The 26678-nt window shown below is 51.1% G+C and overlaps 1 protein-coding gene across 1 annotated transcript in view; it reads right to left on the reverse strand.

Annotated features, from left to right (window-relative positions):
• LOC139275337 (testis-expressed protein 26-like) overlaps positions 1–25831 on the reverse strand; it is a 49789-nt gene extending 23958 nt beyond the window's left edge. Inside the window, exons 1-2 of the mRNA XM_070892648.1 lie at positions 25593–25831; positions 23740–23987 (exon numbers count right to left, since the gene is read on the reverse strand). Coding sequence (XP_070748749.1) covers positions 23740–23987; positions 25593–25831 — 487 coding nt within the window. The remainder of the gene's footprint in view (positions 1–23739; positions 23988–25592) is intronic.
• Positions 25832–26678: the final 847 nt, after the last annotated feature.

A 26678-nucleotide genomic window follows, 5' to 3' on the forward strand; every position in this document is an offset into this window, starting at 1 on the left:
GGATAGGGAGGGAGGAAATGATTGGGATAGGGAGGGAGGGAGGAAATTATCAGAAGAGGGAGTGAGATAGCGCTCGGTTGAGGGAGGGAGATAGTGATCAGGAAAGGGAATGATAGTGATCGGGAGAGGGAGATAGGAACTGATCCGCAGAGGGTGGGAGGAAATGATCGCGAGAGGGAGAGAGATAGTGATCGGGAGAGGGAGGGAGATAGTAATTGGGAGAGGGAGGGAGGTCATGATCAGGAGGAGATAGAGATCGGGATAGGAAGGGAGATAGTGATCGGGAGAGGGAGGGAGATAGTGATCGGGGGACGGAGGGAGATAGTGTTCAGGAGAGGGAGGGAGATAGTGTTCGGGATAGGGAGGGAGAGAGTGATTTGGAGAGGGAGGGAGATTGTGATCGGGAGAAGGAGGGAGGTCGTGATCAGGAGAAGGAGGGAGATAGTGATCGGGATAGGGAGGGAGAGAGTGATCGGGAGAGGGAGGGAGATAGTGATCGGGGAGGGAGGGAGTTAATGATCAGGAGAAGGAGGGAGATAGAGATCAGGATAGGGAGGGAGCTAGTGATCGGGAGGGGTAGGGAGATAGTGATCGGGGAACGGAGGGAGTTAATGATCGGGAGAGGGAGGGAGATAGTGATCGGGAGAGGGAGGGAGCAAATGATCAGGAGAAGGTGTGAAGGAATGACCGGGAGAGGGAGGGAGATAGTGATCGGGATAGGGAGGTAGATAGTGATCGGGAGAGGGAGAGAGATAGTGATCGGGAAAAGGAGGGAGATAGTGATCAGGAGAAGGGGGGAGATAGTGATCAGCAGAGGGAGGGAGATAGTGATTGGGAGAGCGAGGGAGGAAATGATCGGGAGAGGGAGGGCGATAGTGATTGATGGGAGGGGTGGAGTTAGTGATCGGAATGGGACGGATATAGTGATCGGAAGAGGGAGGGAGATAGTGATTGGGAGAAGGAGGGAGGTAGTGATCGGGATAGGGAGGGAGATAGTGATCGGGATAGGGAGGGAGTGAGGAAATAACCGGGAGGGGGAGGGATTTAGTAATCGGAATAGGGGAGTGATCAGGAGAGGGAGGGAGATAGTGATCAGGAGAGGGAGGGAGGATATGATCGGGATAGGGAGGGAGTTAATGATCAGGATAGTGAGGGAGCAAATGATCGAGAGAGGGAGGGAGATAGTGATCGGGAGAGGGAGGGAGGAAATGATCGGGAGAGGGAGGGCGATAGTGATCGTGGGGGGGTGGGGGGAGATAGTGATCGGGAGAGGGAGAGAGACAGTGATCGGGAGAGGGAGGGAGATAGTGATCGGGAGAGGGAGGGAGAGAGTGATCGGGAGAGGGAGGTAGGAAATGATCGGGAGAGGGAGGGAAATAGTGATCAGGACAGGGGTGTGATCGGGACTGGGAGGGAGAGAGTGATCGGGAGAGGGAGGGAGGAAATGATCGGGAGAGGGAGGGAAATAGTGATCGGGATAGGGAGGGAGAGAGTGATCGGGATAGGGAGGGAGAGCGTGATCGGGAGAGGGAGGGAGAGAGTGATCGGGAGAGGGAGGGAGAGAGCGATCGGGAGAGGGAGGGAGATAATGATCGGAAGAGGGAGGGAGAGAATGATCGGGATAGGAAAGGAGATAATGATCGTGACTGTAAAGTCCTGTCCCCTCCAGATTCACACGAGGCATGTAGTGAAGTCAAGGTCACTCTGGACCTGCACCTTTATTTCACAGCTCTGGAATGCTGCACTTGCCTGAGACCTGTCCTTATATACCTGTCTCTTGCAAGTGCACCCCTGGTGGTAAGGTATGCTGGTGGTTACAGGTCATATCTTATTACAGTCATGTATAGCATGTTAGGATACATTTATATATAATAATGTAAGATACATGACTTCACCCTCCCCCAAGGTTTTATTGTCTTTATAGGTTCAGTCTCTCAGGTGGTCTACGCTCTCGCGTGATGCGTCTGAGTTGTGGTTCAGTTGTTTGCCTTGGTGTCTGTTTTTCTTTGGATGTGGTTGCTGGTATCTCGCCTGGGCTGTCTGTTTTGATTGGTGTGATTGTTGTTGACTCGCCTGAGCTGTCTGTTGGTATTGCCCTTTCCTCAGGTTGTTCCCTTGGTCTGTCCACCAGGTGTGGTGCGAGTTCCACCTTGTAGTCTGCCTCTGGTTCCGCAGTGTTGTTGGTAAATCTGCTTTTGACTTGGTCTACATGCCTCTGGCAGGTTTTGCCATTGTCCATTTGTACTACCAGTAGCCTGTTTCCTTCTTTGCCCATTACTGTCCCTGCAAGCCATTTGGGACCCCTGCCATAGTTTAGTATAAACACTTTGTCCCCTATCTCATTCCATCTCCCCCTTGAATTTCTGTCATGGTACACAGTCAGCTTACGGCGCTTTGCCTCAACGATTTCGTGCATGTCTGGGAGGATTAATGAGAGCCTTGTTTTTAAAGTCCTTTTCATCAACAGTTGCGCGGGGGGGATCCCAGTCAATGAGTGCGGACGAGATTTATATGCCAGCAGCAGTCGCGACAGGCGACCCTGCAGTGTGGGACTTTGGATTTTAAGCATGCTTTGTTTAATGATTTGCACTGCTCTCTCCATCGGGCCGTTGGAGGCCGGCTTGAACGGTGCCGTCTTGATGTGATTTATGCCGTGGTCAATTATAAAGTCTTGGAATTCTGCGCTGGTGAAGCACGGACCATTGTCACTGACCAATATGTCAGGGATTCTGTGCGTTGCAAACATGGTTGCGAGGCTCTCCACAGTGGTGGAGGTTGTGCTCAAGTTTAAAATGGTGCATTCGATTCACTTTGAAAATGCATCTACAACTACGAGAAACATTTTGCCCATGAATGGGCCTGCATAGAAACATAGAAACATAGAAACATAGAAAATAGGTGCAGAAGCAGGCCATTCAGCCCTTCTAGCCTGCACCGCCATTCAATGAGTTCATGGCTGAACATGAAACTTCAGTACCCCCTTCCTGCTTTTTCGCCATAACCCTTGATCCCCCGAGGAGTAAAGACTTCATCTAACTCCCTTTTGAATATATTTAGTGAATTGGCCTCAACTACTTTCTGTGGTAGAGAATTCCACAGGTTCACCACTCTCTGGGTGAAGAAGTTTCTCCTCATCTCGGTCCTAAATGGCTTACCCCTTATCCTCAGACTGTGACCCCTGGTTCTGGACTTCCCCAACATTGGGAACATTCTTCCTGCATCTAACCTGTCTAAACCCGTCAGAATTTTAAACGTTTCCATGAGGTCCCCTCTCATTCTTCTGAACTCCAGTGAATACAAGCCCAGTTGATCCAGTCTTTCTTGATAGGTCAGTCCCGCCATCCCGGGAATCAGTCTGGTGAATCTTCGCTGCACTCCCTCAATAGCAAGAATGTCCTTCCTCAAGTTAGGAGACCAAAACTGTACACAATAATCTAGGTGTGGCCTCACCAAGGCCCTGTACAACTGTAGCAACACCTCCATGCCCCTGTACTCAAATCCCCTCGCTATGAAGGCCAACATGCCATTTGCTTTCTTAACCGCCTGCTGTACCTGCATGCTAACCTTCAATGACTGATGTACCATGACACCCAGGTCTCGTTGCACCTTCCCTTTTCCTAATCTGTCACCATTCAGATAATAGTCTGTCTCTCTGTTTTTACCACCAAAGTGGATAACCTCACATTTATCCACATTATACTTCATCTGCCATGCATTTGCCCACTCACCTAACCTATCCAAGTCACTCTGCAGCCTAATAGCATCCTCCTCGCAGCTCACACTGCCAACCAACTTAGTGTCATCCGCAAATTTGGAGATACTGCATTTAATCCCCTCGTCTAAATCATTAATGTACAATGTAAACAGCTGGGGCCCCAGCACAGAATCTTGCGGCACCCCACTAGTCACTGCCTGCCATTCTGAAAAGTACCCGTTTACTCCTACTCTTTGCTTCCTGTCTGACAACCAGTTCTCAATCCACGTCAGCACACTACCCCCAATCCCATGTGCTTTAACTTTGCACATTAATCTCTTGTGTGGGACCTTGTCGAAAGCCTTATGAAAGTCCAAATATACCACATCAACTGGTTCTCCTTTGTCCACTTTACTGGAAACATCCTCAAAAAATTCCAGAAGATTTGTCAAGCATGATTTCCCTTTCACAAATCCATGCTGACTTGGACCTATCATGTCACCATTTTCCAGATGCACTGCTATGACATCCTTAATAATTGATTCCATCATTTTACCCACTACTGAGGTCAGTCTACGTGCACCCGTGACCACGGTTTGGTAGGCCAGGGCCAGGGGCTCGGTGGACCTCCCTGGGGGCATTGCTGAGTTGGGCACAAATGGTGCACCTTCGGACGCAGAGCTCCAAGTCCGCGTCAATACCAGGCCACCAGACGTGGGATCTGGCTATGGCCTTCATGAGAACGATTCTCGGGTGCTCGCGGTGGAGCTCCCGGACAAATGCCTCTCTGCCTCGCAGAGGCATGACTACTCGGCTGCCCCACATCAGGCAGTCTGCTTGTAGTGATAGCTCATGCATGCGCCTGTGAAAGGGTTTTAATTTCTCGGGGCAGGCATCGCAGTTAGGACACATCTTTTTACGAAGGATAATGTGGGGTCGCTGGCCGTCCAGGCCCTGATTTGGCAAGCCATCATGGGCGAACCTGTGGACTCAAAGGCATTGATTGCCATGACTATCTCACAGTCCTGTTCGTCAGACCCTTCCGTGGTCACCAGGGGTAGCCTGCTGAGCGCGTCGGCACAGTTGTCTGTGCCTGGTCTGTGCCTTATGGTATAGTCGTAGGACGCCAGCATGAGTGCCCACCGTTGAATTCGCGCCGAGGCATTGGCGTTTATTGCCTTGCTCTCGGATAGCAGGGACGTGAGGGGCTTGTGGTCGGTTTCTAACGCGAACTTAGCCCCGAAAAGGTATTGGTGCATCTTTTTGACACCGTACATGCACGCGAGCGCCTCCTTCTCTACCATTCCGTACCCGTGCTCCGCCCGCAAAAGTGACCTGGAGGCATAAGCTATGGGTTGTAATTTGCCCGCACTATTGACATGTTGCAAAACGCACCCGACCCCATACGCTGACGCATCGCATGTGAGAATTAGCTTTTTACCTGGATCAAAGAAAGTCAAAACACTGCTGGAACACAGAAGGTTGCATGCCTTATTGAAGGCGCGTTCCTGGGCGGCCCCCCAAAACCAATCACACCCCTTCCTGAGTAGCATGTGGAGAGGCTCCAGCAGCATGCTTAAGTTCTGCATAAAGTTCCCAAAGTAATTGAGTGGCCCGAGAAAGGCGCGCAGTTCTGAGACATTCTGGGGCCTGGGTGCCAAGCGAATTGCTTCTGTTTTGGACTCTGTTGGGCGGATTCCATCAGCGGCAATCCTTCTGCCCAAAAATTCAACCTCGGGTGCGAGAAACAGGCACTTGGATTTCTTGACTCGTAGGCCTACCCGATCCAACCGCTTTAGTACTTCCTCCAAATTACGGAGATGGGAGTCGGTGTCCCTGCCTGTGATAAGTATGTCGTCTTGAAATACAACCGTCCCCGGGATGGACTTGAGCATACTCTCCATATTGCGCTGGAATATGGCAGCTGCCGACCTGATGCCGAATGGGCATCGATTTTACATGAAAAGGCTTCGATGTGTGTTGATGGTGGTGAGTAGCTTAGATTCCTCGGTCAATTCTTGCGTCATATACGCAGGTGTGAGGTCTAATTTTGAGAAAAGTTTACCCCCAGCCAATGTGGCAAATAAGTCCTCCGCTCTGGGCAGCGGGTACTGGTCCTGTAGGGAGACTCTGTTTATGGTAGATTTGTAGTCCCCACAGATTCGTACGGATCCATCAGACTTCATGACTGGGACGATGGGACTTGCCCAGTCGCTAAATTCCACAGGTGATATAATGCCTTCCCGCAGAAGCCTGTCTAGTTTGTGTTCAATCTTTTCCCTCATCACATAGGGTGCAGCTCTGGCCTAGTGATGGACCGGTCTAGCATCCTGTGTGATGTAGATTTTGACTTTGGCCCCTTTGAAAGTGCCCACACCTGGCTGAAAGAGATGTTCAAATTGCTTTATAACTATTAAGCAGGAGGTCCATTCCTCTAATGACATGGCATGGACATCATCCCATTTCCAGTTTAGTTTTGCCAGCCAGCTTCTCCCCAGTAGTGCTGGGGGGTCTCCGTGGACAATCCACAGGCGAAGTAGGTTCACTGTCCTTTTGTGTGTGACAGAGAGCATGGCGCTGCCGAGGACTGGTATGATTTCTTTGGTATAGGTCCTTAGTTTGGTGTCGACCCTTGTCAGTTTTGGGCTGTCTCTTTTATGCGGCCACAGTTGTTCAAATTGTTGAGCGCCCATGAGAGATTGACTCGCTCCCGTATCCAACTCCATGTTGACAGATATCCCGTTGAGTAGAGCCCTCATCATTATAGGAGACGTCCTGTTGTAGGAGCAGCGGTCATTGATCATGTTGACCTGCTGTACATCGGTGTCCTGGGTACTGTCCCCACCGTCTTCTGGTCCGCTTTCCGACCCATCCGAGTCGTATACCAGCCGAGCTGCCGTTTTTTTGCACATGCGGGCCAAATGCTCTGTATATTCACAATTTCTGCAAACAGCCTGCTGAAATCGACATCCCCTTGACAAGTGCCCACCCCCACACCTCCAGCATAGACCTGTTCCATTGTTCAAAGTGTTCCCAAAGAATGAGCTGCGTCTGGCTGATCTCTCTTGAGCTTCTCTCAGTTTGTAGTTGATTGCTCGCATTGTGGGTTGATGAGGTGTGAACGGCCGTTCCTGTGGCCCTTGATGGCTTCTGCCTACTGTCGAGAACCTGTTCTCCCGGTTTTGTCTGTGTGTGGGGGTAGCAGCTTGTTTAGTGCTGTGAACTTCTTGTTCCGATATTTCGTTAGTTGTCGTACCTACATTGTAAATCAACCTCGTTTCTTCTTCCCCTACCAAGAATGTCTGTGCAACCAGTGCTGCTGCCTCTAAGGTCAGGTTGTTGGTCTCTAAGAGCTTTCGGAATATGCCTCAATGAAAAAGTCTCTCAGCATTTCTCTCCTCAGTTCATCGGAGAACTCACATAAACTAGCCAACCTCCGAAGTTCCGCCACGAAGTCGGGTATGCTCTGGCCCACACAGCGTCTGTAGTTGTAGAACCTGTGTCTGGATGCTCGCTGGCTTCAGGTGGTCTCTTACCAGTGTGCTCAATTCTTCAAACGACTTGCTTGCTGGTTTCTCGGGTGCCAACAGATCCTTCATTAAAGCGTATGTTTTCGAGCCACAGCTGGTCAAGGGATGGGCTCTTCTCTTGTCTGCCTTATCGTCGCCTAACCAGTCTTTGGTTACAAAGCTTTGCTGGAGCCTTTCTATAAAGTCCTCCCAATTGTCTCCCGCATTGTACTTTTCATCTGATCCGTTGTTTGCCATTCTGTGGATTCTGTAATCCCGTAACTCGTCGCCACTGAAAAGTCCTGTCCCCTCAGTACAGACTCACATGAGGCATGTAGTGAAGTCAAGGTCACTCTGGACCTGCACCTTTATTTCATAGCTCTGGAATGCTGCACTTGCCAGAGACCTGTCCTTATATACCAGTCTCTTGCAAGTGCACCCCTGGTGGTAAGATATGCTGGTGGTTACAGGTCATATCTTATTACAGTCATGTATAACATGTTAGGATACAGTTATATATAATAATGTAAGATACATGACAGTGACAGGAAGGGAGAGAGTGATCGGAGCGGGAGGAAGATAGTCATTGGGAGAGGGAGGGAGATAGTGATCGGGAGAGGAAGGAAGGAAATGATAGGGAGAGGGAGGGAGATAGGGAGAGGGAGGGAGATAGTGATCGGGATAAGGGAGTGTTCGGGAGAAGGAGGGAGATAATGATCGGGATAGGGGAGTGATCGGGAGAGGGAGAGGCAGGGAGATAGTGATTGGGATAGCGAGGGAGGTAGTGATTGGGATAGGGAGGGAGAAAATGATCGGGAGAGGGAGGGAGGAAATGATCGGAAGAGGGAGGGAGGAAATGTTTGGGAGTGGGAGGGAGATAATAATCGCGAGACGGAGGGAGATAGTGATCGGGATAGGGAAGGAGATAGTGATCGCGGGAGGGAGGGAGTTAATGATCGGGCTGGGAGGGAGATAGTGATCGGGAGAGGGAGGGAGGTAGTGATCAGGAGAAGGAGGGAGGAAGTAATCGGGATAGGGAGGGAACAAATGATTGGGAGAAGGAGGGAGGAAATGACCGGGAGAGGGAAGGAGATAGTGATCGGGAGAGGGAGGGAGATAGTGATCAGGAGAAGGAGGGAGAAAGTGATCGGGATAGGGACGGAGATATTGATTGGGAGAGGGAGGGAGAGAGATAGTGATCGGGAGAGGGAGAGAGATAATGATCAGGAGAGGGAGGGAGATAGTGATTGGGAGAGGGAGAGAGATAGTGATCAGGAGTGGGAGGGAGGAAATGATCGGTAGAGAGAGGGGGATCGTGATCGGGAGAGGGAGGGAGGAAATGATTGGGAGTGGGAGGGTGATAATGATCGTGAGACGGAGGGAGCTATTGATCGGGATAGGGAGGGAGATAGTGATCGGGAGAGGGAGGGAGATAGTGATCGGGGGACGGAGGGAGATAGTGTTCAGGAGAGGGAGGGAGATAGTGTTCGGGATAGGGAGGGAGAGAGTGATTTGGAGAGGGAGGGAGATTGTGATCGGGAGAAGGAGGAAGGTCGTGATCAGGAGAAGGAGGGAGATAGTGATCGGGATAGGGAGGGAGAGAGTGATCGGGAGAGGGAGGGAGATAGTGATCGGGGAGGGAGGGAGTTAATGATCAGGAGAAGGAGGGAGATAGAGATCAGGATAGGGAGGGAGCTAGTGATCGGGAGGGGTAGGGAGATAGTGATCGGGGAACGGAGGGAGTTAATGATCGGGAGAGGGAGGGAGATAGTGATCGGGAGAGGGAGGGAGCAAATGATCAGGAGAAGGTGTGAAGGAATGACCGGGAGAGGGAGGGAGATAGTGATCGGGATAGGGAGGTAGATAGTGATCGGGAGAGGGAGAGAGATAGTGATCGGGAAAAGGAGGGAGATAGTGATCAGGAGAAGGGGGGAGATAGTGATCAGCAGAGGGAGGGAGATAGTGATTGGGAGAGCGAGGGAGGAAATGATCGGGAGAGGGAGGGCGATAGTGATTGATGGGAGGGGTGGAGTTAGTGATCGGAATGGGACGGATATAGTGATCGGAAGAGGGAGGGAGATAGTGATTGGGAGAAGGAGGGAGGTAGTGATCGGGATAGGGAGGGAGATAGTGATCGGGATAGGGAGGGAGTGAGGAAATAACCGGGAGGGGGAGGGATTTAGTAATCGGAATAGGGGAGTGATCAGGAGAGGGAGGGAGATAGTGATCAGGAGAGGGAGGGAGGATATGATCGGGATAGGGAGGGAGTTAATGATCAGGATAGTGAGGGAGCAAATGATCGAGAGAGGGAGGGAGATAGTGATCGGGAGAGGGAGGGAGGAAATGATCGGGAGAGGGAGGGCGATAGTGATCGTGGGGGGGTGGGGGGAGATAGTGATCGGGAGAGGGAGAGAGACAGTGATCGGGAGAGGGAGGGAGATAGTGATCGGGAGAGGGAGGGAGAGAGTGATCGGGAGAGGGAGGTAGGAAATGATCGGGAGAGGGAGGGAAATAGTGATCAGGACAGGGGTGTGATCGGGACTGGGAGGGAGAGAGTGATCGGGAGAGGGAGGGAGGAAATGATCGGGAGAGGGAGGGAAATAGTGATCGGGATAGGGAGGGAGAGAGTGATCGGGATAGGGAGGGAGAGCGTGATCGGGAGAGGGAGGGAGAGAGTGATCGGGAGAGGGAGGGAGAGAGCGATCGGGAGAGGGAGGGAGATAATGATCGGAAGAGGGAGGGAGAGAATGATCGGGATAGGAAAGGAGATAATGATCGTGACTGTAAAGTCCTGTCCCCTCCAGATTCACACGAGGCATGTAGTGAAGTCAAGGTCACTCTGGACCTGCACCTTTATTTCACAGCTCTGGAATGCTGCACTTGCCTGAGACCTGTCCTTATATACCTGTCTCTTGCAAGTGCACCCCTGGTGGTAAGGTATGCTGGTGGTTACAGGTCATATCTTATTACAGTCATGTATAGCATGTTAGGATACATTTATATATAATAATGTAAGATACATGACTTCACCCTCCCCCAAGGTTTTATTGTCTTTATAGGTTCAGTCTCTCAGGTGGTCTACGCTCTCGCGTGATGCGTCTGAGTTGTGGTTCAGTTGTTTGCCTTGGTGTCTGTTTTTCTTTGGATGTGGTTGCTGGTATCTCGCCTGGGCTGTCTGTTTTGATTGGTGTGATTGTTGTTGACTCGCCTGAGCTGTCTGTTGGTATTGCCCTTTCCTCAGGTTGTTCCCTTGGTCTGTCCACCAGGTGTGGTGCGAGTTCCACCTTGTAGTCTGCCTCTGGTTCCGCAGTGTTGTTGGTAAATCTGCTTTTGACTTGGTCTACATGCCTCTGGCAGGTTTTGCCATTGTCCATTTGTACTACCAGTAGCCTGTTTCCTTCTTTGCCCATTACTGTCCCTGCAAGCCATTTGGGACCCCTGCCATAGTTTAGTATAAACACTTTGTCCCCTATCTCATTCCATCTCCCCCTTGAATTTCTGTCATGGTACACAGTCAGCTTACGGCGCTTTGCCTCAACGATTTCGTGCATGTCTGGGAGGATTAATGAGAGCCTTGTTTTTAAAGTCCTTTTCATCAACAGTTGCGCGGGGGGGATCCCAGTCAATGAGTGCGGACGAGATTTATATGCCAGCAGCAGTCGCGACAGGCGACCCTGCAGTGTGGGACTTTGGATTTTAAGCATGCTTTGTTTAATGATTTGCACTGCTCTCTCCATCGGGCCGTTGGAGGCCGGCTTGAACGGTGCCGTCTTGATGTGATTTATGCCGTGGTCAATTATAAAGTCTTGGAATTCTGCGCTGGTGAAGCACGGACCATTGTCACTGACCAATATGTCAGGGATTCTGTGCGTTGCAAACATGGTTGCGAGGCTCTCCACAGTGGTGGAGGTTGTGCTCAAGTTTAAAATGGTGCATTCGATCCACTTTGAAAATGCATCTACAACTACGAGAAACATTTTGCCCATGAATGGGCCTGCATAGAAACATAGAAACATAGAAACATAGAAAATAGGTGCAGAAGCAGGCCATTCAGCCCTTCTAGCCTGCACCGCCATTCAATGAGTTCATGGCTGAACATGAAACTTCAGTACCCCCTTCCTGCTTTTTCGCCATAACCCTTGATCCCCCGAGGAGTAAAGACTTCATCTAACTCCCTTTTGAATATATTTAGTGAATTGGCCTCAACTACTTTCTGTGGTAGAGAATTCCACAGGTTCACCACTCTCTGGGTGAAGAAGTTTCTCCTCATCTCGGTCCTAAATGGCTTACCCCTTATCCTCAGACTGTGACCCCTGGTTCTGGACTTCCCCAACATTGGGAACATTCTTCCTGCATCTAACCTGTCTAAACCCGTCAGAATTTTAAACGTTTCCATGAGGTCCCCTCTCATTCTTCTGAACTCCAGTGAATACAAGCCCAGTTGATCCAGTCTTTCTTGATAGGTCAGTCCCGCCATCCCGGGAATCAGTCTGGTGAATCTTCGCTGCACTCCCTCAATAGCAAGAATGTCCTTCCTCAAGTTAGGAGACCAAAACTGTACACAATAATCTAGGTGTGGCCTCACCAAGGCCCTGTACAACTGTAGCAACACCTCCATGCCCCTGTACTCAAATCCCCTCGCTATGAAGGCCAACATGCCATTTGCTTTCTTAACCGCCTGCTGTACCTGCATGCTAACCTTCAATGACTGATGTACCATGACACCCAGGTCTCGTTGCACCTTCCCTTTTCCTAATCTGTCACCATTCAGATAATAGTCTGTCTCTCTGTTTTTACCACCAAAGTGGATAACCTCACATTTATCCACATTATACTTCATCTGCCATGCATTTGCCCACTCACCTAACCTATCCAAGTCACTCTGCAGCCTAATAGCATCCTCCTCGCAGCTCACACTGCCAACCAACTTAGTGTCATCCGCAAATTTGGAGATACTGCATTTAATCCCCTCGTCTAAATCATTAATGTACAATGTAAACAGCTGGGGCCCCAGCACAGAATCTTGCGGCACCCCACTAGTCACTGCCTGCCATTCTGAAAAGTACCCGTTTACTCCTACTCTTTGCTTCCTGTCTGACAACCAGTTCTCAATCCACGTCAGCACACTACCCCCAATCCCATGTGCTTTAACTTTGCACATTAATCTCTTGTGTGGGACCTTGTCGAAAGCCTTATGAAAGTCCAAATATACCACATCAACTGGTTCTCCTTTGTCCACTTTACTGGAAACATCCTCAAAAAATTCCAGAAGATTTGTCAAGCATGATTTCCCTTTCACAAATCCATGCTGACTTGGACCTATCATGTCACCATTTTCCAGATGCACTGCTATGACATCCTTAATAATTGATTCCATCATTTTACCCACTACTGAGGTCAGTCTACGTGCACCCGTGACCACGGTTTGGTAGGCCAGGGCCAGGGGCTCGGTGGACCTCCCTGGGGGCATTGCTGAGTTGGGCACAAATGGTGCACCTTCGGACGCAGAGCTCCAAGTCCGCGTCAATACCAGGCCACCAGACGTGGGATCTGGCTATGGCCTTCATGAGAACGATTCTCGGGTGCTCGCGGTGGAGCTCCCGGACAAATGCCTCTCTGCCTCGCAGAGGCATGACTACTCGGCTGCCCCACATCAGGCAGTCTGCTTGTAGTGATAGCTCATGCATGCGCCTGTGAAAGGGTTTTAATTTCTCGGGGCAGGCATCGCAGTTAGGACACATCTTTTTACGAAGGATAATGTGGGGTCGCTGGCCGTCCAGGCCCTGATTTGGCAAGCCATCATGGGCGAACCTGTGGACTCAAAGGCATTGATTGCCATGACTATCTCACAGTCCTGTTCGTCAGACCCTTCCGTGGTCACCAGGGGTAGCCTGCTGAGCGCGTCGGCACAGTTGTCTGTGCCTGGTCTGTGCCTTATGGTATAGTCGTAGGACGCCAGCATGAGTGCCCACCGTTGAATTCGCGCCGAGGCATTGGCGTTTATTGCCTTGCTCTCGGATAGCAGGGACGTGAGGGGCTTGTGGTCGGTTTCTAACGCGAACTTAGCCCCGAAAAGGTATTGGTGCATCTTTTTGACACCGTACATGCACGCGAGCGCCTCCTTCTCTACCATTCCGTACCCGTGCTCCGCCCGCAAAAGTGACCTGGAGGCATAAGCTATGGGTTGTAATTTGCCCGCACTATTGACATGTTGCAAAACGCACCCGACCCCATACGCTGACGCATCGCATGTGAGAATTAGCTTTTTACCTGGATCAAAGAAAGTCAAAACACTGCTGGAACACAGAAGGTTGCATGCCTTATTGAAGGCGCGTTCCTGGGCGGCCCCCCAAAACCAATCACACCCCTTCCTGAGTAGCATGTGGAGAGGCTCCAGCAGCATGCTTAAGTTCTGCATAAAGTTCCCAAAGTAATTGAGTGGCCCGAGAAAGGCGCGCAGTTCTGAGACATTCTGGGGCCTGGGTGCCAAGCGAATTGCTTCTGTTTTGGACTCTGTTGGGCGGATTCCATCAGCGGCAATCCTTCTGCCCAAAAATTCAACCTCGGGTGCGAGAAACAGGCACTTGGATTTCTTGACTCGTAGGCCTACCCGATCCAACCGCTTTAGTACTTCCTCCAAATTACGGAGATGGGAGTCGGTGTCCCTGCCTGTGATAAGTATGTCGTCTTGAAATACAACCGTCCCCGGGATGGACTTGAGCATACTCTCCATATTGCGCTGGAATATGGCAGCTGCCGACCTGATGCCGAATGGGCATCGATTTTACATGAAAAGGCTTCGATGTGTGTTGATGGTGGTGAGTAGCTTAGATTCCTCGGTCAATTCTTGCGTCATATACGCAGGTGTGAGGTCTAATTTTGAGAAAAGTTTACCCCCAGCCAATGTGGCAAATAAGTCCTCCGCTCTGGGCAGCGGGTACTGGTCCTGTAGGGAGACTCTGTTTATGGTAGATTTGTAGTCCCCACAGATTCGTACGGATCCATCAGACTTCATGACTGGGACGATGGGACTTGCCCAGTCGCTAAATTCCACAGGTGATATAATGCCTTCCCGCAGAAGCCTGTCTAGTTTGTGTTCAATCTTTTCCCTCATCACATAGGGTGCAGCTCTGGCCTAGTGATGGACCGGTCTAGCATCCTGTGTGATGTAGATTTTGACTTTGGCCCCTTTGAAAGTGCCCACACCTGGCTGAAAGAGATGTTCAAATTGCTTTATAACTATTAAGCAGGAGGTCCATTCCTCTAATGACATGGCATGGACATCATCCCATTTCCAGTTTAGTTTTGCCAGCCAGCTTCTCCCCAGTAGTGCTGGGGGGTCTCCGTGGACAATCCACAGGCGAAGTAGGTTCACTGTCCTTTTGTGTGTGACAGAGAGCATGGCGCTGCCGAGGACTGGTACGATTTCTTTGGTATAGGTCCTTAGTTTGGTGTCGACCCTTGTCAGTTTTGGGCTGTCTCTTTTATGCGGCCACAGTTGTTCAAATTGTTGAGCGCCCATGAGAGATTGACTCGCTCCCGTATCCAACTCCATGTTGACAGATATCCCGTTGAGTAGAGCCCTCATCATTATAGGAGACGTCCTGTTGTAGGAGCAGCGGTCATTGATCATGTTGACCTGCTGTACATCGGTGTCCTGGGTACTGTCCCCACCGTCTTCTGGTCCGCTTTCCGACCCATCCGAGTCGTATACCAGCCGAGCTGCCGTTTTTTTGCACATGCGGGCCAAATGCTCTGTATATTCACAATTTCTGCAAACAGCCTGCTGAAATCGACATCCCCTTGACAAGTGCCCACCCCCACACCTCCAGCATAGACCTGTTCCATTGTTCAAAGTGTTCCCAAAGAATGAGCTGCGTCTGGCTGATCTCTCTTGAGCTTCTCTCAGTTTGTAGTTGATTGCTCGCATTGTGGGTTGATGAGGTGTGAACGGCCGTTCCTGTGGCCCTTGATGGCTTCTGCCTACTGTCGAGAACCTGTTCTCCCGGTTTTGTCTGTGTGTGGGGGTAGCAGCTTGTTTAGTGCTGTGAACTTCTTGTTCCGATATTTCGTTAGTTGTCGTACCTACATTGTAAATCAACCTCGTTTCTTCTTCCCCTACCAAGAATGTCTGTGCAACCAGTGCTGCTGCCTCTAAGGTCAGATTGTTGGTCTCTAAGAGCTTTCGGAATATGCCTCAATGAAAAAGTCTCTCAGCATTTCTCTCCTCAGTTCATCGGAGAACTCACATAAACTAGCCAACCTCCGAAGTTCCGCCACGAAGTCGGGTATGCTCTGGCCCACACAGCGTCTGTAGTTGTAGAACCTGTGTCTGGATGCTCGCTGGCTTCAGGTGGTCTCTTACCAGTGTGCTCAATTCTTCAAACGACTTGCTTGCTGGTTTCTCGGGTGCCAACAGATCCTTCATTAAAGCGTATGTTTTCGAGCCACAGCTGGTCAAGGGATGGGCTCTTCTCTTGTCTGCCTTATCGTCGCCTAACCAGTCTTTGGTTACAAAGCTTTGCTGGAGCCTTTCTATAAAGTCCTCCCAATTGTCTCCCGCATTGTACTTTTCATCTGATCCGTTGTTTGCCATTCTGTGGATTCTGTAATCCCGTAACTCGTCGCCACTGAAAAGTCCTGTCCCCTCAGTACAGACTCACATGAGGCATGTAGTGAAGTCAAGGTCACTCTGGACCTGCACCTTTATTTCATAGCTCTGGAATGCTGCACTTGCCAGAGACCTGTCCTTATATACCAGTCTCTTGCAAGTGCACCCCTGGTGGTAAGATATGCTGGTGGTTACAGGTCATATCTTATTACAGTCATGTATAACATGTTAGGATACAGTTATATATAATAATGTAAGATACATGACAGTGACAGGAAGGGAGAGAGTGATCGGAGCGGGAGGAAGATAGTCATTGGGAGAGGGAGGGAGATAGTGATCGGGAGAGGAAGGAAGGAAATGATAGGGAGAGGGAGGGAGATAGGGAGAGGGAGGGAGATAGTGATCGGGATAGGGGAGTGTTCGGGAGAAGGAGGGAGATAATGATCGGGATAGGGGAGTGATCGGGAGAGGGAGAGGCAGGGAGATAGTGATTGGGATAGCGAGGGAGGTAGTGATTGGGATAGGGAGGGAGAAAATGATCGGGAGAGGGAGGGAGGAAATGATCGGAAGAGGGAGGGAGGAAATGTTTGGGAGTGGGAGGGAGATAATAATCGCGAGACGGAGGGAGATAGTGATCGGGATAGGGAAGGAGATAGTGATCGCGGGAGGGAGGGAGTTAATGATCGGGCTGGGAGGGAGATAGTGATCGGGAGAGGGAGGGAGGTAGTGATCAGGAGAAGGAGGGAGGAAGTAATCGGGATAGGGAGGGAACAAATGATTGGGAGAAGGAGGGAGGAAATGACCGGGAGAGGGAAGGAGATAGTGATCGGGAGAGGGAGGGAGATAGTGATCAGGAGAAGGAGGGAGAAAGTGATCGGGATAGGGACGGAGATATTGATTGGGAGAGGGAGGGAGAGAGATAGTGATCGGGAGAGGGAGAGAGATAATGATCAGGAGAGGGAGGGAGATAGTGATTGGGAGAGGGAGAGAGATAGTGATCAGGAGTGGGAGGGAGGAAATGATCGGTAGAGAGAGGGGGATCGTGATCGGGAGAGGGAGGGAGGAAATGATTGGGAGTGGGAGGGTGATAATGATCGTGAGACGGAGGGAGCTATTGATCGGGATAGGGAGGGAGATAGTGATCGGGAGAGGTAGTGACATCGTGATCAGGAGAGGGAGGGACATAGTGATCGGGATGAGAGGAAGATAGTGATTGGGATTGGGAGGGAGAGAGTGATCAGGAGAGGGAGGGAGATAGTGATCGGGAGAGGGGAGTGATCGGGAGAAGGAGGGAAATAGTGATCGGGAGAGGGAGCGAGATAGTGATTGGGATAGGGAGGGAGCAAATGATCGGGAGAAGGTGTGAGGAAATGATCAGGATAGGGAGGGAGATAGTGATCAGGATAGGGAGGGAGCTAGTGATCGGGAGAGGGAGAGAGATAGTGATCGGGAGAGGGAGGGAGGAAATGATTGGGAGAGGGAGGGAGGAAATGATCGGGAGAGGGAGGGCGATAGTGATCGGGATAGCGAGGGAGAAGGTGATCGGAAGAGGGAGGGAGGGAGGGAGGAAGTGATCGGCAGAAGGAGGGAGATAGTGATCGGCAGAAGGAGGGAGATAGTGATCGGGTGAGGGCGGGAGGAAGTGATCGGGTGAGAGAGGGAGGAAGTGATCGGGATAGGTAGGGAGAAAGTGATCGGGAGAGGGAGGGAGATAGTGATCGGGAGAGGGGAGTGATCGGGAAAGGGTGGGAGGAAGTGATCGGGTGAGGGAGAGAGGAAGTGATCGGGAGGGGGATGGAGGGAGGGAGGGAAGTGATCGGGATAAGGAGGGAGATATTGATCGGGAGAAGGAGGTAGATAGTGATCGGGAGAGGGAGGGAGATAATGATCGGGAGAGGGAGGGAGGAACTGATCCGCAGAAGGCGGGAGATACTGATCGGGAGAGGGAGGAGGAAATGATCGGGAAGGGGAGGGAGATAGTAATCAGGATAGGGGAGTGATCGGGAGAGAAAAGGAGATAGTGATTGGGAGAGGGTGGGAGATAGTGATCAGAAGAGGGAGGGAGATAGTGATCAGGAGAGAGAGGAGATAGTGATTGGGATAGGGAGGGAGATAGTGATCGGGAGAGTGAGGGAGATAGTGATCGGGAGAGGGAGGGAGATAGTGATTGGGATAGGGAGGGAGATAGTGATTGGGATAGGGAGAGAGATAGTGATCGGGAGAGTGAGGGAGATAGTGATCGGGAGAGGGAGGGAGATAGTGATTGGGATAGGAGGGAGATAGTGATTGGGATAGGGAGAGAGATAGTGATCGGGAGAGTGAGGGAGATAGTGATCGGGAGAGGGAGGGAGATAGTGATTGGGAGACGGAGGGAAATAGTGATCGGGAGAGGGAGGGAGATAGTGATCAGGAGAGAGAGGAGATAGTGATCGGGAAAGTGAGGGAGATAGTGATCGGGAGAGGGAGGGAGATAGTGATTGGGATAGGGAGAGATATAGTGATCGGGAGAGTGAGGGAGATAGTGATCAGGAAAGGGAGGGAGATAGTGATTGGGAGACGGAGGGAAATAGTGATCGGGAGAGGGAGGGAGATAGTGATCAGGAGAGAGAGGAGATAGTGATTGGGATAGGGAGGGAGATAGTGATCGGGAGAGTGAGGGAGATAGTGATCGGGAGAGTGAGGGAGATAGTGATCGGAAGCGGGAGGGAGATAGTGATTGGGAGACGGAGGGAAATAGTGATCGGGAGAGAGAGGGAGATAGTGATCGGGAGAGGGAGGGAGATATTGATCGGTATAGGGAGGGAGGAAGTCATGGTGTCATGGTTCATCAGTCATTGAAAGTTGGCATGCTGGTGCAGCAGGCGGTGAAGAAGGCAAATGGCATGTTGGCCTTCATAGCTAGGGGATTTGAGTATAGGAGCAGGGGGGTCTTACTGCAATTGTACAGGGCCTTGGTGAGGCCTCATCTGGAATATTGTGTTCAGTTTTGGTCTCCTAATCTGAGGAAGGACGTTCTTGCTATTGAGGGAGTGCAGCGAAGGTTCACCAGACTGATTCCCGGGATGGCTGGACTGACATATGAGGAGAGGCTGGATCAACTGGGCCTTTACACACTGGAGTTTAGAAGGATGAGAGGGGATCTCATAGAAACGTATAAGATTCTGACGGGACGGGACAGTTAGATGCGGGAAGAATGTTCCCGATGTTGGGGACGTCCAGAACCAGGGGACACAGTCTTAGAATAAGGGGTAGGCCATTTAGGACTGTGATGAGGAGAAACTTCTTCACTCAGAGAGTTGTTAACCTGTGGAATTCCCTACCGCAGAGAGTTGTTGATGCCAGTTCATTGGATATATTCAAGAGGGAGTCAGATATAGCCCTTACGGCTAAAGGGATCAAGGGGTATAGAGAGAAAGCGGGAAAGAGGTACTGAGGTGAATGATCAGCCATGATCTTATTGAATGGTGGTGCAGGCTCGAAGGGCCGAATGGCCTACTCCTGCACCTATTTTCTATGTGATCGGGATAGAGAGGGAAATAGTGATCAGGAGAGGGAGTGACATAGCGATCAGGAGAGGGAGGGACAGAGTGATCGGGATGAGAGGAAGATAGTGATTGGGATTGGGAGGGAGAGAGTGACCAGGAGAGGGAGGGAGATAGTGATCGGGAGAGGGGAGTGATCGGGAGAGGGAGGGAAATAGTGATCGGGAGAGGGAGCGAGATAGTGATTGGGATAGGGAGGGAGCAAATGGTCGGGAGGGAGCAAATGATCGGGAGAAGGTGTGAGGAAATGATCAGGATAGGGAGGGAGATAGTGATCAGGATAGGGATGGAGCTAGTGATCGGGAGAGGGAGAGAGGAAATGATCGGGAGAGGGAGGGCGATAATGATCTGGGGGAGGGGTGGAGTTAATGATCGGAATGGGAGGGAGATAGTGTTCAGGAGAATGAGGGAGATAGTGATCGGGAGAGGGAGGGAGATAGTGATCGGGAGAGGGAGAGAGATAGTGATCGGGAGAGGGAGGGAGGAAATGATTGGGAGAGGGAGGGAGGAAATGATCGAGAGAGGGAGTGCGATAGTGATCGGGATAGCGAGGGAGAAGGTGATCAGAAGAGGGAGGGAGGGAGAGAGGAAGTGATCGGCAGAAGGAGGGAGATAGTGATCGGCAGAAGGAGGGAGATAGTGATCGGGTGAGGGAGGGAGGAAGTGATCAGGTGAGGGAGGAAGGGAGGAAGTGACCGGGTGAGGGAGGGAGGAAGTGATCGGGATAGGTAGGGAGATAGTGATCGGGAGAGGGAGGGAGATAGTGATCGGGAGAGGGGAGTGATCGGGAAAGGGTGGGAGGAAGTGATCTGGAGAGGGGAGTGATCTGGAGAGGGAGGGAGGAAGTGATCGAGTGAGGGAGGGAGGAAGTGATCGGGAGAGGGAGGGAGGGAGGGAGGGAAGTGATCGGGATAGGGAGGGAGATAGTGATCGGGAGAGGGAGGGAGATAGTGTTCGGGAGAGGGGAGTGATCGGGAGAGGGAGAGAGATAGTGATCGGGAGAGGGAGGGAGATAGTGATCAGAAGAGCGAGGGAGGAAGTGATCGGGATGGGAGGGAGATAGTGATCGGGAGAGGGAGAGTGATAGTGATCGGGAGGGGGAGGGAGGGAGGGAGGGAAGTGATCGGGATAGGGAGGGAGATAGTGATCGGGAGAGGGAGGGAGATAGTGTTCGGGAGAGGGGAGTGAGCAGGAGAGGGAGGGCGATAGTGATTAGGGGGAGGGGTGGAGTTAGTGATCGGAATGGGAGGGAGATAGTGATCAGGAGAATGAGGGAGATAGTGATCGGGATAGGGAGGGAGATAGTGATTGGGATAGAGAGGGAGCATATGATCGGGAGAGGGAGGGAGATAGTGATCAGGATAGGGAGGGAGATAGTGATTGGGAGAGGGAAGGAGGAAATGATCGGGAGGGAGAGGGCGATAGTGATCGGGATAGCGAGGGAGAAGGTGATCAGAAGAGGGAGGGAGGGAGGGAGGAAGTGATTGGCAGAAGGAGGGAGATAGTGATCGGCAGAAGGAGGGAGATAGTGATCGGGTGAGGGAGGGAGGAAGTGATCGGGTGAGGGAGGGAGGAAGTGATCGGGAGTGGGAGGGAGGGAGGGAGGGAGGGAAGTGATCGGGAGAGGGAGGGAGATAGTGTTCGGGAGAGGGAGGGAGATTGTGATCAGAAGAGGGAGGGAGGAAGTGATCGGGATGGGAGGGAGATAGTGATCGGGAGAGGGAGAGATAGTGATCGGGAGAGGGAGAGAGGAAATGATCGGGAGAGGGAGGGCGATAGTGATTGGGGGGAGGGGGGGAGTTAGTGATCAGAATGGGAGGGAGATAGTGATCAGGAGAATGAGGGAGATAGTGATCGGAATAGAGAGGAAGATAGTGATCGGGATAGGGAGGGAGCAAATGATCAGGAGAGGGAGAGAGATAGTGATTGGGATAGGGATAGAGAGAGTGATCAAGAGAGGGAGGGAGGAAATGACCGGGAAAGGGAGGAAGACCGTGATCGAGAAAGGGAGGGAGATAGTGATCGGGAGGGGAGTGATCAGGAGAGGGAAGGAGATAGTGATTGGGATAGGGATGGAGAGAGTGATCGGGAGAAGGCGGGAGGAAATGATCAGGAGAGGGAGAGAGATAGTGATCAGGATAGGGAGGGAGATAATGATCGGGAGAAGGCGGGAGGAAATGATCAGGAGAGTGAGAGAGATATTGATCAGCAGGGAGGGAGATAGTGATCGGGAGAGGGAGGGAGATAGTGATCGGGAGAGGGAGAGAGATAGTGATCGGGAGAGGGAGAGAGATAGTGATCGGGATAGTGAGGGGGAAGGTGATCGGAAGAGGGAGGGAGGGAGGGGGGAAGTGATCGGCAGAAGGAGGGAGATAGTGTTCGGCAGAAGGAGGGAGACAGTGTTCGGCAGAAGGAGGGAGATAGAGATCGGGTGAGGGAGAGAGGGAGGAAGTGATCGGGTGAGGGAGGGAGGAAGTGATCGAGAGAGGGAGGGAGGAAATGATCGAGAGAGGGAGGGAGATAGTGATTGGGAGAGGGAGGGAGGAAGTGATCGGGATGGGAGGGAGATAGTGATCCGGATAGGGAGGGAGGAAGTGATCGGGATGAGAGGGAGATCGTGATTGGGATCGGGAGGGAGGAAATGATCGGGAGAGAGAGGGAGCAAATGACAGGGATAGGGAGGGAGGAAGTGATCGGGAGAGAGAGAGTGAGAGAGAGAGAGAGAGATAGTGATCGAGAGAGGGAGGAAGATAGTGATTGGGAGAGGGAGGATGATAGTGCTCAGGAGAGGGAGGGAGATAGTGATTGGGAGAGGGAGGGAGGGAGGGAGGAAGTGATCGGGATAGGGAGGGAGATAATGATCGAGAGAGGGAGGGAGGAAATGATCGGGAGAGGGAGGGAGATAGTGATTGGGAGAGGGAGGATGATAGTATTCGGGATAGGGTGTGAGATAGTGATTGGGAGAGGGAGGGAGGAAGTGATCAGAATAGGGAGGGCGATGGCTTGTGGGATAGCGAGGTTGAGAGTGATCGGGAGAGGGAGGAAGATAGTGATCGGAAGAGAGAGAAAGATAATGATCGTGATAGAGAGGGAGAAAATGATCGGGAGAGGGAGGGAGCAAATGATCGGGAGAGGGAGGGACATCGTGATCAGGAGTGGGAGGGAGAGAGATGGTGATCAGGAGAGGGAAGGAGATAGTGATCAGGAGAAGGAGAGAGATAGCGATCGGGATTGGGAGGGGGATAGTGATCGGGAGCGGGAGTCAGATAGAGATCGGGAGAGGGAGGAAGATAGTGATCAGGATAGGGAGGGAGGAAATGATCGGGAGAGGGCGGGAGATAGTGATCGGGAGAGGGCGGGATATAGTGATCGGGATAGGGAGGGAAGAAATGATCGGGAGAGGGAGGGAAGAAATGATCGGGAGAGGGAGGGAGATATTGATTGGGAGAGGGAGGGAGATAGTGACCGTGATAGGGAGGGAGAAAGTGATCGCGAGAGGGCGGGAGATAGTGATCAAGAGAGGGCGGGAGATAGTGATCAGGATATGGAGGGAGGAAATGATCGGGAGAGGGTGGGAGATAGTGATCGGGATAGGGAGGGAGATGGTGATCGGGAGAGGGAGTGAGATAGTGATTGGGAGAGGGAGTGAGATAGTGATCGGGAGAGGGAGGGAGATAGTGATCCGGAGAGGGAGGGAGATAGTGATCGGAAGAGGGAGGGAGACAGTGATTGCGAGCGAGAGGGAGCTGTGACCAGGAGAGGAAAGAAGCAGCGATTGGGAAAGGGAGGCGGGTGGCTGCCCAGAGAGGGAGGGGGGGCAATGATTGGGAGAGGGAGGGAAGCAATCGGGATGTGTGGTGGGGCGGAGGGCAAATGGTGACCAGCAACATGCTCCTCATGGCTCCACAATCAGGTAAGTTTAGATCACAAACATTTTGTTGAAGGCTGCAACAGTCACTTTGAGGTCTGCTGGTGTGGCCACATGTAGACTTGCTTCTCCTAAATGCAGCTGGTCCGGTTGGTGCTCGCTGTGCTCAAGACTAATTTTACAAAGGTGGCATCAAACAATTATTGGGCGCCCTATTTGCATATCCAAAGGGACTAATACCTACTTCAGGTGTCAGCCCTGGACACATCTTTTAGTGCCTGTACTAATATGGTGTGGGGCTCACCTCTGGCTCAGAATGAGCGTGTGCACATCATTCGCCATAATGGACACTTACAGTTTGACGCCTGTACAGTGTGGGGGCAGAGTCATCGGATTTGATGGCTGCTATCTGTGAAACACCGCTCACTTTCAAATCTTTTTTGCATAGCAGGATTGCAACGATGATTGACTGTACAGCAAAAAGGAATTCTATTTTATAAATCATATTTACTCACCTGGGCAAGGATGAGCCGTACATGGTTTGAGGTCTCTGTTGCTTTCTTTTTTGCATTTTTTAACCTTTGCAGGTACCTTAATTACCTTCAGAGAAATGACTGGCTGTTTGTTTTTCTTCTCTTTTGTTTGATCATTCGTTACTTCTTGAGAGAATCGCGGATGCTGGGAACACTGAGTACCAACATTAAGTTGAAATGTGGGGTAGGAGAAGAGGAAAATCACATTTACAAAACCGATTAGAGTTGCTCTTTCATAAACAAGTGCTTAGTATTATCATGCTGATTGTAAGTTTACCTGGGCAGTGGGGACTTTCTCAACATGCGGTCCTCGACGCAGCTCCATCGTAGGCTTTGTGATTAGTGCCTTCTGCTTTAGACTACTGTGTAGAAATGAATCTGTTTGAGCCTGTCATTACCAGCCAGAGGAGGCTTTGTTTCTGTTGCCGTGGGATACCATCTGGTTGCCTGGTGTAGAATAAACAAAGAGCTGATGAAAGAAAGGAAAGTATCAGGACTGCACTTCAAACAGTAGATTTAAAGCTGTAGTGCTCTGCAGTCTCAGAATGACATTGTATCTGCATGGGAGCACCCATGCACAGACCAATCAAGCCTCATGCATTTGCAGTCAGACTCCTTCATTTTGTGACATGCCCTCTTCAAACAAAGATATCCCAACTAAGTGGGGTCAGTATTTGCTTTGCGTGAGCCCCATGCAAAGGTTCAATTTGAGGCCCTTGCATTTTACTAGATAATTACACTAAAAATACTACCTATGTAATTTATCATCAACTCCGCACACATAGGCACAGGAAAGGCATGTTTGCAATAGTTAACGTAGAAATAGTTGGCAAAATTATAAGCAGTAGGTAACAAAAGAATAAATGACATTGAACGATTGTCATCATAGGCAGTCCCTCAGAATCGAGGAAGACTTGCTTCCAGTCCTAAAGTGAATTCTTTGCTGGCTGAACAGTCCAACACGAGAGCCACAGACCCTATCGCAGGTGAGACAGATATTCGTCGGGGAGAGGGGGTGCGCGGTGGCACTGATTTACCACACGCTCCTTCCGCTGCCTGCGCCTGACCTCTTCACGCCCTCCCGGATGCACTTTCTCCACCTAGGTGGTCTTTGGCCAGGGTCTCCCAGGCGTCAGTGGTGATGTTGCACTTCACCAGGGAGGCTTTGAGGGCGTCCTTGTAATGTTTCTGCTGCCCACCTTTGGCTTATTTGCCAGGAAGGAGCTCCGCATAGAGCAATTGTTTAGGGTGTCTCGTATCTGGCATGCGAACTATGTGGCCTGCCCAGCGAAGCTGATCGAGTGTGGCCAGTGCTTCAATGCTGGGGATGTTAGCCTGGGCGAGGACACTGACATTGGTGCATATGTCCTCCCATGGGATTTGAAGGATCTTGCGGAGACATCGTTGGTGATATATCTCCAGCGACTTGATGTGTCTTCTGTAAGTCGTCCATGCCTCTGACCCATACAGGAGGGCGGGTATTACTGCAGCCCTGTAGACCATGAGCTTGGTGGTAGGTTTGAGGGCCTGGTCTTCGAACATTCTTTTCCTCAGGCAGCCGAAAGCTGCACTGGCGCACTGGAGGTGATGTTGAATCTCCGCATCAATGTCTACCTTTGTTGACAAGAGGCTCCCGAGGTATGAGAAGTGGTCCACGTTGTCGTGAATCTTGATGATGGGGGCAGTGCTGTGCGGCGAGGTCAGGCTGGTGGATGACCTTTGTCTTACAGATGTTAAGCGTAAGGCCCATGCTTTCATATGCCTTGGTGAATACATCGATGAAATCCTGGAGTTCAGCCTCAGAATGTGCACAGAAGCAGGTGTCGTCCACGTACTGCAGTTCAACGACAGAGGTTTGGGTGATCTTGGACCTTAGGCAGCTTCGGTTAAACAGATCCCCACTGGTTCTGTAGTTTAGTTCCACTCCAGCGGGGAGCGTGTTGACAGTGAGGTGGAGCATGGCTGCGAGGAAGATTGAGAAGAGGGTTGGAGCGATGACGCAGCCCTGTTTGACCCCGGTTTGGATGTGGAAAGAGTCTGTAATGGATCTGCTGGTAAGGATTATGGCCTGCATGTCGTCGTGGACAAGGTTGACAAACCTTTGGGGGTATCCAAAATGGAGGAGGACGCTCCATAAGCCCTCATGGTCGACAGTGTCAAAGGCCTTTGTAAGATCGAAAAAGGCCATGTATAAGGGCTGGCGCTGCTCCCTGCATTTTTCCTGCAGCTGTCCGCTGCAAAGATCATGTCTGTTGTTCCCTGTAGGGGACGAAATTCGCACTGTGACTCCGGAGGAGCTCCTTGGCCACAGGGAGAAGACGGTTGAGGAGAACTCTAGCGACAACTTTCCCAGTGGTTGATAGCAGGGTGATTCCCACCTGTAGTTGCAGCAGTCGGACTTGTTCCACTTTTTAAAATGGACACAATCACTGCATCCCTGAGATCTCCCGGCATGCTCTCCTCCCTCCAAATGAGAGGGATGATGTCATGTATCCAAGCCAACAGCACCTCTCCGTCATATTTTAGTGCCTCAGCAGGAATTCCATCCGCACCCGTAGCCTTGATTTTCCTGAGCTGTTTTATGGCTTTGCCTACCTCGTGCAGTGTTGGGGTTTCACTGAGGTGGTGGAGGGTGGCATGCTGTGGGAACGATTGTAAAGATCTGGAAACACCTGTTATTTCAGTATATGAGCCGCGACTACTCAGAAACTAGCTTTTCATGCTTCAGCTGCTTCAGCTGCAGTAAAGTCTTATATAATATGAATAGCTGACCTTTAGAAAAAACTCAAGCTCGCTCGAGATCGTGTCAGGCCGTTTAGATGCTTTTGCGACGTAACTAGTTCTTTATCACTTTCAGTCGGGAAAAACTTCTTTTGCCGAGTAAAAGTTACTTTTAGGATAGCTTATAAAATAAACTTCCA

The sequence above is a fragment of the Pristiophorus japonicus genome, chromosome 10, assembly GCF_044704955.1.
Source record: "Pristiophorus japonicus isolate sPriJap1 chromosome 10, sPriJap1.hap1, whole genome shotgun sequence".
Classification (NCBI taxonomy): Eukaryota; Metazoa; Chordata; class Chondrichthyes; family Pristiophoridae; genus Pristiophorus; species Pristiophorus japonicus.